Source organism: Rhinolophus ferrumequinum, chromosome 4, assembly GCF_004115265.2.
Source record: "Rhinolophus ferrumequinum isolate MPI-CBG mRhiFer1 chromosome 4, mRhiFer1_v1.p, whole genome shotgun sequence".
Lineage (NCBI taxonomy): Eukaryota > Metazoa > Chordata > Mammalia > Chiroptera > Rhinolophidae > Rhinolophus > Rhinolophus ferrumequinum.
The window spans coordinates 105,041,557-105,061,407 of NC_046287.1; the positions used below are offsets into that span (position 1 = coordinate 105,041,557).

Sequence of the window (19,851 nt, forward strand, 5' to 3'; positions counted from 1 at the left end):
GAATTTCTAAGCTAGCTATTGAACAGAAAAAACAACAACCATATTTTAACTTACTGTTAAATTCCACAGTGTATTCAAGTAGCAGAGAACCCAGGATTTGGTGTTGGAAGGTGTCATGTGGAGTCTCTGGTCCTGCTCCCCGCACAAGAACGCAGGACATGGTGAGGCCAAAAAGGAACACCAACGCAGCCATAGATAGGGAAGTCATACCACTATATTTTCGCTGGCGGCTGGGTTGGAGACACAGGAAGCAGGAGCCACATGATCCGTCCGCTTCTCTGCCAACCAGCCCCACTTGCTAACTGCCATCCGCCATGCTAACTACAATCCGTGTTTGCTAGCTTAGCCACGGCAGTTATATCAGTGGCCAATTGCTAACTGGTTACAGCTGATGGCCAACCAGTCACAGCTGATGGCCATCTACTACTCTAGCCAGTACCTTTCCACGTGAGGCTGAGAGCCTGGAAACTTCTCTCTGGGATTCTGTCCCCACAGAAAGTCTGTGTTAGAATCCTACTTCATCATTTCCTAGATGTGTATCTTTGGTCAATTGTCTTAACCTCTCTAAGTCTCAGTTCCTCAACCTTAACAAACAGAGATAATGTCTAATTCGTAGTGTAATGAAGTTTAAATGAAATAATGTATGTGAAGTTCTTTCTCTATAATGAGTGTTTGGTAAATATTGTTGTTGTTATTTATGCCCCACGTATATTCTAAAAGTAGGGAAATAGGCAAGGAAAGTTAAAATGGCTTATGCTGGAGTGACCCAAAGTCAAGTGAAGAGGAATGGATATAAAGAGGCAACCAAGGAGGGGAGGTGACATTAGGAAGTTGGGTAACTCTGCTGGCCATGAGGATGAATGTGGAGTGGGAGTAGGGCATTTAGAACCAGCTATGTGATGGAACAGTGGGATGATTGTAAGTGAAAGAAGTCCCAGGGCTGTTAGCCACACTTTGTGATAGGAGAAACAGGGAGAGGCAGGAAGGTAAAGTGGACAGGACAAAAACTGGGCGTGGCTAAGGAAAGGCAACAACTATAGGGAAAGAGACGCAAAGAGGCAGCATCTTGCAGAGCTTCCCTGGACACCTGATGAGTTTGACTTTATCACCTTTTCAGAGATGTGTCAATTTGTGCACCAGGACTTGTGTGGAGGAAGGTGGTCCCTAATTACAACATTTTCTGCGGTTGCTCTCAACATCTTTGCATCACGCTCTGTACTGCCATTTCCTTCAATGAGGAATATGTTCTTACTTTAAAAAATTAAACCATGTTTATGTTTTTGTAAGTAAATGCTACATTTATGTGGTTCAAAAAGGTAAGAAAGTGTATATCAGGAAAATGCTCCTTCCTACTCCTCATCCCCCAGCTACACAATTTCTTTTCCTAAAGGCAGCCAAAGCTATTGTATTTGTTTCTTGTATATATTTCCAGAGATTTTCTTATATGTATAAATATACAAGGACACAAATGATGGCATAACGTAAACACTGTTCTGAATTATATTTTTTCCTTAAAAATATTCTTTGGCGATTGGTCCATAGCAGTATTCAAAAACTTCCTTATTTTTTCCTTTGAATAAGCTTCTAAAGATTTTTTCTTATGGATTTATTATAATTCTGTAACCAGTCATTCCTGATGGACACATAGTCTGTTTCCAATCTTTTGCTACCACAAAGAGTGCTACAGTGAGGAATCTTCTGCACATATTTGTGCATAAATATTTAAGTTTCCAAAGAGAGATTGCTCAAAGATCTGTGTATTTGTAATTTTAGCAAATATTACCAAAGTGCCCTTCATAAACGTTGTGTCAATTTCATCTCCACTGTGATGTATGAGAGTGTCTGAATTCCTCAAACTCGAACATAGTGTTTCATATGTTTTTTAAATATTTGTCAAATTTATAGGTGAACAATGGCATGCCAGCAGTTTTATTTTGCATGTCTTTTATTATGAATGGAGTTGAGCATATGTTTAAGAACCATTTGTATTTCCTTTCCTGTAAACTATTTTATTCTATTGTTGGTATTTATTTTTTTCAACACTTTAAATATTTTATGCCACTCTTCTTGCTTGCATGGTTTCTGAAGAATTTTGATGTAATTCTTATCCTTGTTCTTCTATAGGTAAGATTTTTGTTTTCCTCTCTGGCCTTTTCCACGATTTTCTCTTTGTCTTTAATTGTCTACATTGTATATGTGGAATATATGTTGAATATGATATACAGTGTAGACTTTTTGGCGTTTACCATCCTTAGTGTTCTCTGAACTTCCTAGATCTGTGACTTAGAGTCTGTCATCAATTTTGGAAAATTCTCAATGGTTATCACTTCAAATATTTCTTCTGTTTTTCCCCTCTTTTTTCTCCTTCTAGTATTCCCATTATGTGTATGTTACACCTTTTATTATTATCTCACAGTTCTTGGATATTCTGTTCCATTTCTTTATTTTTTTTAACTTTTGCATTTCAGTATGAAAAGTTTCTATTGACATATGTCCAAGCTCACTGCTTCTTTCCTTGGCTGTGTCCAGTTCAGTGATGAGCCCATCAAAGGCTCATCATTCTTCATTTCTGTTACAGTGTTTTTGGTTTCTAGCATTTTCTTTAGTCTTCATCTCTCTGCTACATTGTCCATTTGTTCTCGTATGTTGTCCACTTTTTCCATTAGAGCTCTTGGTATATCAATCATGGTTATTTCAAACTCCTCGTGTGATAATTCCAAAATTTCTACCATATTGGAGTCTGGTTCTAATGCTTGCTTTTTGTCTCTTTATGCGGACTTTTTAAAAACCTTTTGGCATGGCTTGTTATTTTCTGTTGAAAGCTGAATGTGATGTGTGGGGCAAAAATTACTAAAGTATATAGGACTTTAGTGTAAATGTTTTAAAATTTATCTTGCTAGGTGTTAGGCTGTTTTTACTGTTTGCAGTAGCTGTGGTATCAGGAGCTAAAATTTCTTTGGTGTCCTTGTTTTTGTCTCCCCTGTTGTCTTTGGGTTTCCCTAGAGACTCCTTAAATAGCATCTGAGTCTTGGAGTTGTTTTAGCTCTAATCATTGTTATTATACAGGAGCCCTATGGACGTGATGGTAAGGTGTGAGGATATGGCAAGTGTTCTCTATCCCTAAGTTCTAAGCCTGAGTGGGCTATTTCTCCTCCTCCAGGTTAGTTAGGTGCTGGTGAAATAATTCCTACTGAGGGCAGTCTTTGTTAAGGAGAACAGAATGCTCTGGGCATGCTTCAAAATAGTCACTTTCCCCTTACTCCTGAAGGAAGCAGGAGGGAATTTTTCTCAGTGAGAATCTGGTAACGCTTCTGGAGGTAAATCTTTGGAAATTATAGGATCCCTTCTAAGACTGGGCCTTTTCTGAATTTTTAACTCTCAGGCTTGTCCACTCTCAGCAATTCATCAATTACAGTTTCAAATGTTCCAGCTGTGGGCTTCTGCTCTGGTAAGCTACGGTTCTCTTTATCTATTTGTCTGTCTCTCCCATTTTTAGGGCAGCAGTTTTTCCTGTGACCTCAGTTCTTTGATGGATCTAAGAGTTGTTACTTTCAGTTTATTCAACCTTTTTCTTGTTGGTGGACAGGAGTGATGACTTCCAATTCTTTACATGTCAAACTGGAACAGAAGTTGTATTTTCTTATTGATTTGTAGGAGCTCTTTATGTGTTAGGGAATTTAGTGCTTTATCTTGATATCAGATGCACATTTTCCTATTTTGTCGTTTATCTTTTGAATTGTGTCCCCCCACCCCCATGCAGCTAACAAATGTTTTGTGTGTGGTTGAATTTATCATTATTCTCTTTTAGGTATTTGAATTCTGTAATGCAATTACAGGCAGACCTCGTTTTATTGTGTTTTGCTCTATTGCACTTCTCAGATATTGCGTTTTTTACAAATTGAAGGTAAGACCTGCCATCAGCAAAAAGATGAATCACTGAAGGATAAGATGATGGTTAGAATTTTGTAGCAATAACGTATTTTTAAATTAAGAAATATACATTTTTTTTTAGATGTAATGCTATTGCACACTTAATAGACTATAATGTAGTGTAAATACAACTTTTATGTGGACTGGGAAACCAAAAAGTTTGTGTGACTCACTTTATTGTGATACTTGCTTTATTGCTGTGGTCTGGAACTTAACCTGCAATATCTCCAAGATCTGCCTGTAGTAAGGCTTTCACAACTCAGATTATGAAGGAATTCTTCCATTGTTTCTTTTAGTACTTGTTATGGTTTAGTTTTTATAAATATTTGCTCCATTTAGGTTTTGTCCTCATGCCAAGTGTGAAGAATAGATACTTTTTTTTCTCCAGTTGTCTATTCAGTTGTTTCAAAACCATTTACTCAATAGTTCATTTTTTCCCCATTGATTGATTATCATGTATTAAATTCCAATATGTATTTGTGCTTATTTCTATAATTTTTATTCGGTTATTAATTTATCTATTTATTCATATGCTAATATGAACAATTCATATGATAATACTACTCAGTTTTAATCAGTGTAGCTTTAAAATAATATTTAAAAGTATGGCTAGGTACCCCTTTATTTTTCTTGTGAATTTCAAACATTTTTTGGTCAATTTAAATGTAATTTTCTGCATTAACTTTAACATTAGTGTTTCTAATAAAAAAACCTTTTTGGTATTTTTATTGTGATCCTGTTGAGTTTTTAAAATTAATTTAGGATGATTGCATGTTTATGAAATTGGGTTCTTCAAAATCTAAGAACATTGTGTGCTTTTCTGTTTGTTCAGGTTTTCTTTTGTGTCCCTAGAGAGCTTTAAACATATTTCTTCATTTAGATCTTGCACATTTTTTATTAATTTTATTCCTAGGAATCTTATTTTTCTTTTCTTTTCCCCCCTATTGTAAACTGGGATCTTTATTTCTTCACTATGTCTCCTGGTTGTTTATACGGGTATACAAGCTATTTATGTCTATGTATTTATTTTATGGAAACATGCTGTTTATAAAGATATATGCCTATTATTACAGGGCAGCTACATAGTGGGGTTCTGAGGTCTATGAACTTGGCTCCATCATTGATAGCGCTGTGGCAATAGGCATGTTAATCTTTATAAGCCAGTTTCCTCATATGACAAATGGGATAATAATAGTACCTACCTCATAAGGTGGTTTTCAGGATTAAAAAGATAAAGCACAAAGGCACTTAGTAGAGTTTCTGGAACACAGCAAGAGGTGAATAACTGCTGGCTACAACAATTCTGTGCTCTTCCAACCGAACCTGAAATCTAGTGCACTGGCTGGGGTCAGTCCTCTCTCCTGCACTCCACACCCCTCACAGTTCCCAAACAAAGCCGGACTGGGGGCTGTAGAGTGGGATGGGGGGATGGGAAAATGGAGATGGAAGGAGAGAGGCCCGTTACACCTTGTTGTTGTAGGAAAGGAATGAAAGGATTCTGCGATGATTTGCATTTGGGGAAGGAGGAAATCAGAGGAGAAGACCCATGTCAATGAACAAAGTGGTGGAGGCGAACAGAACACTTTTCTCAAGCGGTCCCCTTAAATTCATAGGGACTTGATAGCTTACCGGCTATTTTTACATACATGTATCATAAACTCATCTTGGCAGCAGCTCACTGGGCCAGTGAGGGAGGGACCTGAAATCACAGTGGGTGGGTGGAGGTGGGGGAGTGAGGCCCAGATCTGCTGCCCCCTAACCTATGCTGGTGCCCATTCCTTCAGATCTCTCTTTACTTCCCTTGTCATTTATTCCCATCTGGGCCTAACTACTAAACTGTCAGCAGAAAAGACAGATGACAAACTGGAAGAAGGGAAAACAAGGAGTATTAAAATATTTTGGGAAGAGATAGCCCAAGCCCAAGAAAACTTTGGGGTTGAAATCAAGAATAGTATTTGCCCAAGACCCCCATGAGCAGAAGTCCCTGGGGAACTATATTAGGAATAGTATAACAATAGCTACCATGTCTTAAGTGTCTATTGTGCGCTGCCTGTTTTATGTGCATTTTTTCTTTTATTCCTAACAACAGTCTTCCAAGGCAGGCGTTATTATGCCAATTACACCACATGTCTGCAGAAAGGCAGGCCTGTGGCCTTGGCGCTTAGCATCTATATATTAATTGAAGAATATTGTAAAACACACATACAGGCTGGGACACAGGAGCTGCTACTCTCCATAGAGGTGGGAGGGAATCTTGAAAAATCACCCATAGCCAGTGGGCAAGTTCTGAAAAAATGGGATGTGATCAGTGAAAGGAGGACCCTGTTTCTATGACTGTAAGAGGAAACACGACCAAACAAGTAGGGAGAGAAACTTGATGGGCAACTTAAAGGGGCGAGGAAGCGGAGAAGTCTTTCTGCAGCTGAGCCAGGGATGCGGACAAAGGTGGACCAAGCCAACTGCAGTGGGAAAGAGATGCCCAGAGGAGGCTGCTTCTAAGTGGGAAAATGCTCCATCAGCTACTTAGCCCTCACTCCCATTGCTGCATTGCTTTTTAAAGTGACAGTCACGAGGCTTCTGGATTCAGAACTGGAAATGGTCTTTGCTCATTGGCTGACAGTCTAAATTCAGACCGAAAGAATGTGGTGGGAGACAGCTGGTGGAAACTGTCCCAGTGCTGTCTTCAGTGGAAATGTCCACGTGCTGCTCGTCTCCCCCTCTCCATTTTTCTCTCTCTCTACCTGTCTCTCTTTCTTCATCAGGTTTTATAAAAAATTAACCAACCCCGCGCACTGTACCCAAGTGGTCCAGGAACACTCTCTGCCTAACCCGGCGCCTCTGGCTGCCCCCAGATGAAAGCGAGCTACTCTAGTGATTTATGAGAAGTGACACTTCCTTCTCAGCTTCTGGTATCTGCTACCTAGCAGTTAATGTCCAAGCCCACCATGGATGTGACTGCTGGAAATACGGGGCAGGGCGCTGGTGCTTCAGAAACACGTGAGCAGGACACACGGAGTCAGCGCCGGACACCCATTGACCCGGGATTGTGCCAAATGGGTGTGGGAATGGGAAGAAGGGAGGGTCACCTCGTCCCTGTCTTTCCTCCTCTCCCGGCCCGAGCACGCTGTCCACGCGGGGGCAGGGTGAGGTCGCCCCAGGTCGCCCCAGCATTCTGCAAATTCATGGCTCCCTTTCATCTTCCCAACCTTCTGCCCCGAATAGGGCAGCCCGGCGCTTCCCCGCCAGCCTGAGGCTGCCAGCTCAGGTGGGTCAGACTTCTCTCCTAAAAAGGCTCCGATTCCCCTTCCCACCGCAGGGGTCCAGTCTCGGCTCGGACTTCGCTTCTTACCGCGCGTCCCGCAGTCTGGGGCTGCGAGCAAGTCTGGCCAACTTTCACCATCCTGACCCGAGTCGGGCCATTTGTAGGACAATGTGAACAAAGAGGAAAAGGGAGAGGGGCCCGCGGGCGACTGCGGGGACAGTATGTGTGTGCGCGCGCGCGTGTGGCGGGGAACCACCGCGGGGACCCCGCGCAGGGCGCGCCGCGGGGGGCTGTAGCCGAGCCTGGCCCCGCAGGGCCCCGCAGGGCCCCTCACGGCCGGGGTCGGCGGGATGCTTTGTCCCGACCCAGGCGAGACACGGAGGCCGCCGGCCGCGAACAGAAACCTGAGCCGGGCTCTGGAGCTCAGGCTTCCACGCGTGGACCCGCAGGGCTGAGCGGGAGGCCCCCCACGTGTCCGGCCTCCCGGGGCTTCAGACGTAGAGCAGACACTGGAGTAGCCTCTCTTTGCCCGAGCTCGTCCCGAGTAGCGTGGTCTGGGGACAGAGGAAGCCACTGGAGCGCTCCCCGCCCTGACTCTCCACTGATGCGCGCGGGTCCAACTCCGGGACCGAGGCGGGTCTCCGACTCCCCTTTTGCCGCTTGAGCCGCGGCAGAGGGGACCTCACGGGCAGGACCTGAATAGCGCAGACCAGAGATACCCCGCAGAAAGCCCAGAGGAAACCGACCGGGAGGCCACACCTGCCTCTGTGTGTGTGTGTGTGTGTGTGTGTGTGTGTGTGTGTGCGCGCGCGCGCGCGCGCGCGCGTCAGAGAATAGGTTGGGGTCGCGTCCGCCGGGTCTCACCTGCAGTACAGTTTGCGCTTGCGTTTGGCAGAGGAATGAAGGAGAAACTGCCTTGTGCATTCAGTGTCATTTAATCATGCCCCTTCCCTGCAACTCTCGCAACTAAGTTGTATTTTTCATGCAACGTTGAGTCCAAGCGAAACTAGTTCCCCATTCCAGTATGAACCTCCATCACTGCACGGAGCCAGATCTCAGGGTCCAGGCTCCAGTTCTGCGGGGTCTCAGGACTTGTTCCTTCAGCCAGGGTCGGGGCGTCTCTCTTTGTAATGCGGGTCCCCGGCTGTCCCCGGAGGTCGCATCCGACTGTCTGCGGGCCTGCCGCAGCAAGGCGCGGCGAGTGGGCGGGCGCTAGGACCGCGGGCCGCGCGGGCGGCGCGGCGCTACCTTAAACCCGGCCCAATGCCGCTGCTGCGCCACTCTGCGCGCCGGCGGGGCTGCGCAGGACGAGCGCTCCGCCCGCCACCAGGCTGGAGCCGGCGCGGCAACACCTGTTCGCGGCCGCAGAGCGCACGCGAGCCCCGGACGCTGCTCCCTCGCTCGCCGCTTGCCGCCCTTGCTAAGCCAATGGACCTCCGCCGAGCCGCTGTACAACTCTGGATCCTAGCGTTGGACGCCTAAAGTTTTCTCCTCCTTTTTGTTTTATTATTGTTATTGATTTCTTTGGAGGGGGGAACCGGGAGGGGAGATTCTTCGCCGCCACCAGCGTAAGATTTTTTTTTCTCCCCCTGGAAGGATTCCTGCTGATGTCTGCAGAGTCGGTTAGAGTAAAAACGGCGCATGCCTTCCCCGAGTCAGGACCCGTGGATTCTGACGTAGCCCGTGCATCTTAAAAATCCTGTAATAACGCCTAGGCATTGAAGTTGCTATGGTCATTTTGATCCGGAAACCAAATGGAGAAACTACGGATTTTTTCCCTTATGACGGCCGGCTGGGATGAAGACATGCCTGCCTTCTAGGAGCTGGGGTTCTGTCAGTAGAGATACATACTAGATATGTTTATCAGTATGTCAGTGTGTGAGTATAAAGCGAGGGTTTCTTAGACTGTTAGTGGTTTGACCTTGAGCCTGTGCCAGTGAAACAGCAGATTACTTTTATTTATGCATTTCATGGATTGAAGAAAAGAACCTTTTTTCCCTCTTTTCTGCAACCGCAGTAAGGGAAGGGAGTTGGATATACCTCTCCGAATATCTCCCGGGTTGGCACCATCATTATTGTTTATTCCTGTGCTCCAACAGCCCAGCCTTCTGATGGCTCCCTTAGGTGAAGTTGGGAACTATTTCGGTGTGCAGGATGCGGTACCGTTTGGGAATGTGCCGGTGTTGCCGGTGGACAGCCCGGTCTTGTTAAGTGACCACCTGGGTCAGTCCGAAGCAGGGGGGCTTCCCCGGGGACCGGCAGTCACGGACTTGGATCATTTAAAGGGGATTCTCAGGCGGAGGCAGCTGTACTGCAGGACTGGATTTCACTTGGAAATCTTCCCCAATGGTACTATCCAGGGAACCAGGAAAGACCACAGCCGCTTCGGTAGGTGTACCATTAACCCTTTCGTGTCCGTGCCGTGACATGTCAGGATTATGACAGCCAAGAAGGGGTGTCCGGGCGGGGGTGCGGAAGGTGTCTCTCCTTCTCTCTGTGTCTCTGTCTCTGTTTCGCCAGCTTAAAAAAAAGGGCCTCCGGAATTGCAGATCTGCCACTGGCATCCTCGTAAGTCTACATGACCCCCCCCCCTTTTTAAAGGAGGGCATGGTTTATAAATATAACACAAGTCCCTCGTTTCTTTGCATTAGATACCCGGGGAGATCAGGTTTAGGAAGTTTCTTTTGAATGGACTGATTCCACGAGTTTAAAGCTTTAATGATTAACTGCTGAGAACTTAAAAATGCATTTTCCTGAAGGCAGTGGTTATCATCTTGTGCCCAAAACAAGTTTTTGCCCCTTCCTCTTTCCTCTAACAAGTATTCTGCTTGAATTGTAAATGAAGCGTATAGTTGATTCCCACCGTGAGGGTCTGAACCCCGTGGGGAGGGTTCCGTGGGGATGAGGACTAAAGTCACATTTTAGACTTGGGAAGGGACAGGACGCTCTTTTGGGGTGCTTGTCCTTCCAGCCTTCAAGTTGTTACTTATGCTCTATAATTTTCGTAGTGTGCAGCCTGCGTGGGGTTCCTAGGTGGCTCTCCGGTGTGAGTGTGTGCGCGCGTGCAAAAGGTGCGAGCTAATTTTAAAGGGCATTCAATTCTGAGGATTTCACTTTCCGAGGAGGGTACTTGTGACTCAGCATTGAGGCTGCAGACCCGAGGGCTAGTTAGTGACCGTCCCCTTTCATGCCTGCACACACGTGCCCGCTAGGCCATCTGAGTCCAGCAGCACCAGGTCAGCCAGCAGAATCCCCGGGTTTTTTTTTTTTTTCCTTTCACAAAAAAATAAAAAAAAAATAAAATGAAAAGCGGCAGTTTGAGCAACCAGATTGTTGGAAGGAGTTAACTTCTGAGTGGACCCACCTGACAACATTTAAACTGGGTCGTAAAAAACAAAGTCCTGCGGTGATTTTCTCCCTCATGCTTTCGTGCCAGATGTTGACCACAGTCTAAACTATCTGTTTAGGTTCGCGGGGCTGCGGATGAGGCCAGAAGGCGAGGAGGAGGCAGGCCTGAGATGGGGTGGCCCAACATTTTCTCCTTTTGGTCCCCACCGAGCCTCAAACCCAAACTGAACCTACTGGTGCAAATATTTCTGGCTTTAAAAATAAAGGGGTGGGGGTAGCTCTTGGCTTTGCAATTATTCAGTTGAAACATACCCGCCCCCGCCCCAAGTGAACACAGCTCCGGTAGTGGTACAACGAAGACTAAACTTCACTACAAGTGCTGCGCTGGGGCCACTGTAGGGGCTGCCACCATGCCTAGCGTTCGTACCAGGACGGGGGCGATGGGCGCAATGGGTGGGACCGCTAGAGTGTTCGGGTCGCGCTCGCAGCCCTGGCGTCGGGGCCGCTTCCGCGGGGTCGAACGGCGTGGGCTGGGGCCTCTGTGCGCTGGGTGGCCGAGCCGGGTCCTCACGCTCCCGGCCGGCAGGTGCCGGCTCCGCAGACCCGGCTCGGGGCGCTCTCGGCGGCCGCCCGGCCGGCTCCGCGCGGTCCTAACGCGCTCCGTGTCCCTCTCCTTTTCCTAGGCTGGTGCGCCCTGCGGTACTGCGGGATTCCCGACTCTTGGCCCGGGGCTACGAGCGGGGGCTGCCACACTGATGGCGGCGTTTGGGGAATTAGGTTTTTTGGCCCAAGTTGAGCTCCTTCGTTTCTCTTTGTGTGAGTGGGTCCGCGAGGCTGACAGCCGCCGCCCTGCCTGCGCGGTTGTTTTCGGTGTGGGAACCACTGGAGGCGCGCGCCGCGGCGGGAGAGTTGGTGGCGGGGACTGAGGACAAGCTGGAGGTCGGACCCTGACCAATCCCCGTCCCATCCCGGACCCTTCTCCCTTTTTCTGAAGCGCACAGCCAGGGCTCGGAGAGTCGCTGGGCCCGGGAGGTGGGTCGGGCTCCGGCCCGGCAAGGCCGAGCAGCAGGGAAGGGGTCGGCTGACAAAGGCGGGCGGAGGCCGGCGAGGGGCGGCGAGCTATTGTTAACCGCTTTCCCAGAGCCCAGCTCGCAGTTCGCGGCCGGCTTTCCACCGCCGGGGGTGGGCCGCCCTTTCGGAGCGGGGAGCCCCGGGCGCGCGGCGGGGCTGCACCAGGCTGGCCTGGGCCAGGGCCAGGGCCGGCCTCATTGTGTAAATTGGCCGAGCCCGGTCGGTGACGGACCCTCGGAACCCCCGGGGCAGCACTGCTGGGCCCGGCGTGGAGCGATTGAGAGATGTGTCGGTGGGGATCCTCCACCCCAAGCTTTTTATTATTATTTTAATGCAGTCACCTTTAGGGTAGGACGTTTGCTGCACGCAGTCGAGTCATTAGAAATCCAGTAACTGCCACGGGGAGAGCGAAGATGCAAGGAAGGGAAGGTGGGGACCGCGAGGGTGGGGAGAACCCAAAGGCGCGTTCTGGGGTCAGCCGACAAGGACTCCTGCTCCAGCGGCTTAATAAAGACCATAAAACAACAACAAAAAAACGAGACCTCGTCACTCCCCACCCCCCAATCCTGGAGGTTGGAGAAAAGTGTAGCCAAGGAAGTGACATCTCTACTGCTTAGACTCGCTTGGCACTGTTGGCCGTGTTGGTAGGGGCAGTGTGGGTTGGAGGGAGGGGAGCAGAGGCCCGGCCAGGGTCAGGGGTAGGGGGCGCGGAGCCCAGAGATCGAGGGTGGGCCGGGAGCCCGCGGCGGGGGAAGGGCGCGTCGGGAGCTCTGCGGTGCCACTCTCCCTGGCTTGGATGTGCCTGAGTGGGTGGCTGTGCGCAGTGGGGGTGGGGAAGGAGGGTTATTTAAGTCTTTCTTCGGGCTGCAGTGAGAACGGCCCCCGGGGTGACAGCAGTGCCGCGGTCTCCTGCTGCTACCGCTGCGGCAGGTCCCAATATTAGCAACCTCTGCAGCTCTGCGCGCGCCGGGAGCCTCCTGCCCTCGCTGCGCAGCCCCTCCCGAAGGAGTCGGCGGCGCTAGGACCCGGCGCGCGCGCGGGCGGGAGGACAGGCGGACCGGAGGCGGGCGGGGCTGGGGGCTGCGGCAGCGCGTCACACCTGGCGCCCGGCTCCCCGCGGCCGCCTCACCTCGGTCTCCCTCCCCCTATTCTCCCCGCTGGGGCCTCCTTCCTCACCCTCAGTTTCTCCTCCCAGTCTCCGGGAAAAAGTAGCTGTGGGTAGGGATGGGCTGAGTTTACACCTTGATAACCACAGAAAGCGCATTTTCCACCTAAAATAAACCGGCAGGAGGAAACGTGCTGGAAAAGTGACCCCCACCCCACCCCCACGCCGCCGCAGGTGACTGCGGCTGAGGGCGAGCCTGAAGGTGACACAGCGGCTGTGCAGGGAACGTGGGGGCGGGGATCTTACCGTCGACCCAGCAGAAGCTGGGGCCGTGACAACTTAGGTGGGACATTGAGGAGCCCAGTGTTTTTCCCCTTGGGAGCGATAGTGTGGAGAAAAGGAATTTGGGATTGTGTCTCTGGGGTACAGGTTGGGGGAGAGAGATATTTCCTTTCACATGTTTTTTTCTTTTTTAAAGCAGTTGCTAGACAGAAAAAAGTGAAACGAACATCAATTGAGGAAATGGTGGTGTACAAGAAGAAAATCGCCGTTGGGCCTGACCCGCTATTTCTCTTGCACAGGGGAGCCTGGGCAGTTGACCCTGGCCTTGGCAGAAAAATGGCCTGCTTCTTGGGCTGTGCCTCTTGGCCTCCAGTGGTGGCTCTGCAAAGACCCCAGGTGAACGCTCAAACTCGGCCTGCTGGTTTAAACGGGCCAGTTGTCAGGTGGAAGTTGTACTAGAGGGGAGGAACATGATTTAAAACAAAAGTTTAAATCAATCTTATTTGCAGGGTTTTGAGCTTCAGAAAACTGTTCTGTGTATCTGGCTCTCGAGTGGCTCATTAAGGGAATGACTGCCTATTTAAAGAGCTGTTTGCAGGACTGGTCCTGATTCTTGCAAAATTGGTGGGGTTATAACTCCCATTCAGTCATTCTTAAGTAACTGAGATTTGCTCCAGTTGCTGCAGACTGGACTTGCTGGGTGGAGGCTCTGAGATGAATACTTGGGCAGCCCTGGTGAGGCCTTCTCTGGGTGAGCAGGGGACTCTGTAGGAGGGGGTTCCATCTGTTTTGGAAAGCCTCTGTCCAGCCTGCCTACATTCTTGTCCTCTGAAGAATGCAGTGCTGTTAGCTGTTGGGGGCTTTTGGGCTAGAGTGGAGCAGCGTCAGCCAGCCCTCCTCTTCCCAGGGTGGCCTTGTTTTGGTGGTGGCGGTAAGGCCCAGTACAGAGGCCTCATGGGTGCTGGGGCAGCTTTCTGTTCATTGGTCCATTTAAACAGAGCTCTGGGGCTGACCACTGATACCTAGTGAAGTTCTGGTGTGGTCCTTTTCCTGATGTGGTCTCAGGAACTGACCTGGCTACTTGTGGACCATGGATGACCCAGGACCCCATCAGAGCCCCCGGGGCCCAGTGGAAACTGTTGGCTGCTGTGGAAGGGAATTGCCAAATGATTCTAGGCACCAACCCTGTGCTTCCCAGGTCACTCCATCAGTACCCATTACTGAGCCTGTCTGAACGGAGGATGCCTAGGGTGTTTGCCTAAGAGGAGAGACAAGCCACCATGGTACACGTGAGACGGCCACAGTTTTAACTTTAGGCACAATCCCACCATTCCCTTCCCCCTCCCTTTCTTACTTCTTTCTCTTCCTCTTTCCTTTGTCCCCTTCCTTCCTGTTGGTCATTAAATATTTAAATGTTTCCACACAAGAAGCCTTCTCATAGGCTATTATTGAGCTGGTACCCCTCTGTATTGCACTTGTATAAACATATCATGGGGAGTGGGCCGCACTCTACTGAGTACAGTTGGAAGCACGTTCTTGGCTCTGGCTCAGACCCAGTGAGTTGACCTGGTTGAGGTTACAGAGTTCACTGGGGACAAGATGGCGCCAGGAATGGTAAGGATTCCAGTCTGGGCAGGGTGTGTGTGTGTGTGTGTGTGTGTGTGTGTGTGTGTGTAGATCCTGTTGCCAGGTCTTTCTGACCTGGAGGAGTGGCTGTAACTCAGACATTTGGGTGTCCCATTTGCCCTCAGATCACTGAGGTGACCTCATGAAAAGCTGGGCCGTCCTTTTGAGGTCTCCATGTGTAAGGAGCTGTAGATGTACGGATGGTGTTTGAGGTGATGAAATCTTGCACCTGGGGTCACTAGGTAGGCAATTCCTTCTCGTTTGGTGAGCCCCTCAGAGGCTTGTCTCATGTCCTGTTCCTTTTAGGAAGCCCCCTCTGACTCCCCTTCCCAAACCCATCTTGGGACACTGACAGTCCCCTAAACAGGTCCCTCTCCCTGCATTCATCATATTATCATATTTATCTGTTTATTCGTCCTTCCTCCCACCGGATGGGGAGGCCTTTGACAGTACAGGACATAGGCTATACCTTATTCATCTTTATATATGCAACACATGCCATGGTGCTTGCCTTAGAATGGTCAGTCTATAATCGTTTTTTGACTGAAAAGTCCATGCAATGAATTAGCTATCTTGATGTCAGAAAAAGAAACAAGTTATATATTTTAAATACTTTGATTTCCAAAGTATATAATAATAATTTCAGAACTTAAGTCCTTTGGCAGAAGAAGCTGTGTGCTATGGGCACAAAAACAATTCGGGTAAATAGTCCACAGACACAGGAGGTGTCTGCCTTTCCAAGTCCTGCACGACGACACAGGCAGTCCCACTGCTTACCTATTCTTCCTTCCCTCTGCTGCTCCTAGTCCTGCCCACGGGGTCTGTGGGTCCCATCTAGGCAACATCTTCTCATCTCTAGTCATGCAATAATGGTATCAAAATGGCACAGAAATCCTGGATACATGACAAATAGTAATACCGATGGTAAGATGTGTGTAATAGATGAGATAGACTTTGGAGTCTGCTTGGGGGAAGCTGTTTAACATCCCTAAATCTCTGTGTTCCCATTTGTAAACGAGATTAAAATATTTTAATGCCTGATAATTGCACTAGAGGAGGCCCCTCTGGGCTCAGTTAAATGCCCAAGCATGTCTGCTACTAGACTGCCATTGTTCTTGATGCTCAGTGATCAGTGGTCACATGGTTCTGTGAGGTCACAGACACTATTCCTTGTTGGGCCCAATGGTCACTGGCTGACATTCATTATTAGTTCTCAGAGCGGGCTCATGTCTATGTAAAACAGAAGGGTCATCCAACACCCTCTCAGAAGATTCGAGTATCTTTTAGTCTTTGTGAGTAAGCCTTTCCCTGTTGACATGGTGTACCTATTGCTCATATCTCGAAGGGGGCAGAATGCTTCCTGTCTTTCATTTTGTGGCTATTGGACATTAATGAATTCCTGACACTAATTTTGGGATAGTGCTGACCTATGTTGATTGTGGTGTGCTTTCAGGTAGCTAAGAAGAAATTCACATGTATGTGACTCCTAATGGTAATTAACTGTACAATGTTAATTGTTTTCAACCCTAAGAGTAAGAAATAGTACAATGAAATAAACTGATTGCATCAATAAGGGTGAAATGAGACTCATGGAAATATTGCCGTGTTTATCTTTCCATTAGCTTTATGAGTAGGAAAGGCTAGTGATAAACTTGGTTATTTTTGATGTATCTTCCATTATAGGTTATCAGATCTAAAACATAATTTGTAGCTTTTCTTTATATTTTTCCAAACGATATTTCACATTCTATAAAAATAAATAGTTTTGCAGGTCCAGATAGATATTCTGTGAACTGTAAACACAAGGTATTTGTTGTATGTTGTGCTTAAAGAACAATTAGGAAGAAATATCCTTTAGAAGAAATTCTTTTCTTTTTTACATCACTTGGAAACTTTTGCTTTATTATATTTATGTAGTTTATGTCTTTTTTAATTTTTAAATTAAATTTATTGGGGTAACTTTGGTTAATAACATGATGTAAGTTACAGGTGTACAATTCTAAAATACATCATCTGTATATCGCATCATGTGCTCACCACCCAGTGTCTAGTCTTCTTCTATCACCATGTGTTTGTCATGTCTTCTTTTCAGTCTATTTTGTGAGAGTTGCAAAATTAATTGTTTACAAATCCATGTAAGTGCTTCTTTATTAGTCATATGAGACTGACTATAGCCTCATGTTATCTTTAGTTTTCTTCTAAACTAAAATGTAAGTAAATATTTCAATATTTGAAAATTTAAAAAAAACACAAGAACTCATTATTTGGTATGCATTAACTCAAGGTCTACACAAAGCCTGGCAATTTATAACAAAATTGAGAAAATGGCTCATTGCAAGTAATATTAGCATTGTCCCAAATATCCTGCTGGGCAATCATGTTAGAACGACAATACAGAGAAATTGAAGCTGCTGTTGTATGGCCATAAAATTCTGGATTTATACCCAGCGTAGGTGTTGTTATTCTTAGTGAGGTAAGCAAGCAGAAAGGAGGAAATCAAAGATCATTTTGTTGACTTGTTTTTGGGATAAAGTATTCTGTGACTATTTTAACTCAAGAGCTGTTTGGAACCAGAATTTTGTGTTATTGTAATTGCTTAACTGTCTGTATGAGGCTTAGATAAGAACAGCAAAAATCAATACTTTGTTTAAGCAAAAACATTTGGGATGTGTACAGGCTACTTTAGTTTTCCAGATGGAGCTCAATAATGTTACACAGTAGAGAGCTGGATAACTTTCTGTATAAACCAACAAAGTATTTCATTAGCACCTCATACTCGTATTTTGAAGGACGTAAGATCATTCTCTGATTAGAATTTTTTCTGACCTATACCCATACGCAAGTACTTAATTTCACATTTCTAAACTGGAAGTACAATTGGAAGTTTTTCTTTTAAATTATACTGTCTTAGGTTAATTAGAATATGTGCACTAATTTATCTGTCATGTCACTTGTCAGCATATCTATGTAAATACTAGCTTTCTTATTTTTAAAATGTGTGTCATGTTGATAAGTGTTTTTGTACCATTATTATAAAAAAATCAATTCTTTTGGGCAGTGGTTTTAAGAACTGACACTTCCTCAATGAGTGTGAGATTGTCTAAGTTAGGAGCTGGGCTCAGTGTCCTCCCAGGAAGGTCTGGTGACGCTGAGACTCCAAGGCCATCTCTGTGCTCTGATCGTCCTGTGCCTCTGCCCTTTGTCTCCTAGGCATTCTGGAATTTATCAGTATAGCCGTGGGCCTGGTCAGCATCCGAGGCGTGGACAGTGGACTCTATCTGGGGATGAATGAGAAGGGGGAGCTGTATGGATCGGTAAGTACTGTGAGTCGCCACACCCATGTCTCCCGTTGGGGCCCAACTGCTTTTTCTCCAGGTTATAAATATCTGGAGCTGAAGGCCAGCCTGTTTGGAAGGCGAGTGTGACTTTTCAGTTTTTGAGGCAAATTCTTTCATTTTTATTCATAGATATTAGCCCCGGATCTTCACTAGACCAAAGTTTCTAAGAAAATGCTTTATTCATATGCCAAACCATGTTCATTATCAAGTACATAAAAAATTCACAAGTGTGAAAAATCCCATCTTCTTGTTTTAAATGGGAGTTATTTTTGAAATGAGTTGAAATTATCTTCTCCCAAGCTTTGTTAGGCATTGTAATTAAAACTAGAAATAGACCATGCAGGGAGCAGAAACCCTTTCTCTGAGCTATATACGATTTTCATTATGTAGAGAGAGAAGGGAGATGGAAATTATTGTCAGATATTCTATTATATGTGAATAAGAATATAAAAATATTGTAATAATTATTTGTGAGTATTATGAGTTTCGTTTTTTCCTTGTCTCACTTCCCATCTCCAGTGGTTGGAAGCTGCTTGGGGGGTGGGGTAGGCAGTGACATATTCATGGCGCTAACCCGGTGCCAGGCACCTTCTAGCTGCTCAGGGACAGGCAGGAAGCCCTTGGTTCTGCGTTACCAGGAGGGGACTGACTTTACATCTCTGTGTCTGCAGACTCCTGCCAACACAGTTTCTAAAACACAGCTCATGGTACACAGTAGGCACTCAATACATTTTTGCTAAGCATCTGAGTATGAATAATAGATGACTAGTTACTCTATACTAACTTGAGTTTTTAGCACAAAACTTGTAGTGAAAACAACCTTTAGTTTTTCATTCCCATTTGTGGTCACATGGGAATTTAATCCACATTCTCTGCAATATGAGAACTTTGATTAGAATCTACAAAAAGTTGAAAATTAAAAGAAGCTCAGAGTAGGAGAAGTTCTGGAGTCATTTGTCCAGAAGAATGAAGGGCATGTTCACATAGGAGCAGGAGAAATATTTCTTAGATATCTAGGTATCCTCCTTTCCTATTCATATACCAGTGTGTGTGTGTGCGCGCGCGCGCGCGCGCGCGCGCGCGCGCGCGCGCGTGTGCGCCCGTGTATGTACATACATACAAGGGTTGGAGGTAGTATCAAACTTTTACTCAAAAACTCCAGGTAACAGTAAATTGTGGCCTATGTAATTTAAATATAGCACACACCATTTTTAATGATACGTGACACAAGGATGGTTTTCTGCCTTGGTAAAACTTGAATGTAAATGGGTTCATTTTGTTAGATAGTTAAGCCTTTTTAAGAAAGTGCTTCCTTGAGAGAATATATTATTTAAAAATATGTTTTTAAGCCTAGGATTGATTTGAGCTGTTTAAACACAGTTCTTGGTTTTGATAAAGTTATTTATTTCCTAAATTATTTTTGTCAACACTTTAACTGCAATGGCACAAAATGTAAGGAAGCTCTTCAAGTTTTAAACACAAAGTGGTGTTCTCCTTTTGTTATCCCCTCAATTTTTTTTCACTTTTAGGTATGTAATGTGGATTTAAGTCAGTCACAGCTGAACTCAATAAAATGTTTTTGTGTGTAGGGCACAGTCTGACCTTCAGTGGGTGGAAGGGACTATGTTTTATCACAATGGTCTCCAAACTCTTGCTCATATACCACCACCAAAAAAATGTTTTTGAGTTTGGATTTCAGCATTGCATATTAAATTATTTAAAAATTGTAAATATAAAATATAGTTCATATGTGTTATTTTATTTTATAAAACACATAATAAGGTAAACATTTGTAAAGGGTGCCATGACTGAGTAAACACAGAGGCTGTACTGTCTGCTCCCCATTCCGCGGACCCACTTACACTCCCCTCTGGAATACCTGTCCCTGT

At 46.2% G+C, this 19,851-nt stretch overlaps 1 protein-coding gene and 1 long non-coding RNA gene across 2 annotated transcripts in view; both read left to right on the forward strand.

Moving 5' to 3' along the window:
- The first annotated feature begins 8,437 nt into the window (after positions 1–8,437).
- Positions 8,438–19,851, forward strand: part of FGF9 (fibroblast growth factor 9) — a 32,451-nt gene continuing 21,037 nt past the window's right edge. Inside the window, exons 1-2 of the mRNA XM_033105094.1 lie at positions 8,438–9,580; positions 17,835–17,938. Of these exons, the coding sequence (XP_032960985.1) occupies positions 9,304–9,580; positions 17,835–17,938 (381 nt within the window). The 5' untranslated portion in view covers positions 8,438–9,303. The remainder of the gene's footprint in view (positions 9,581–17,834; positions 17,939–19,851) is intronic.
- LOC117021759 (uncharacterized) lies at positions 11,203–14,604 on the forward strand. The gene is made up of 3 exons (XR_004422910.1): positions 11,203–11,572; positions 13,195–13,394; positions 14,197–14,604. It is a non-coding gene; the product is annotated as an uncharacterized LOC117021759 (long non-coding RNA).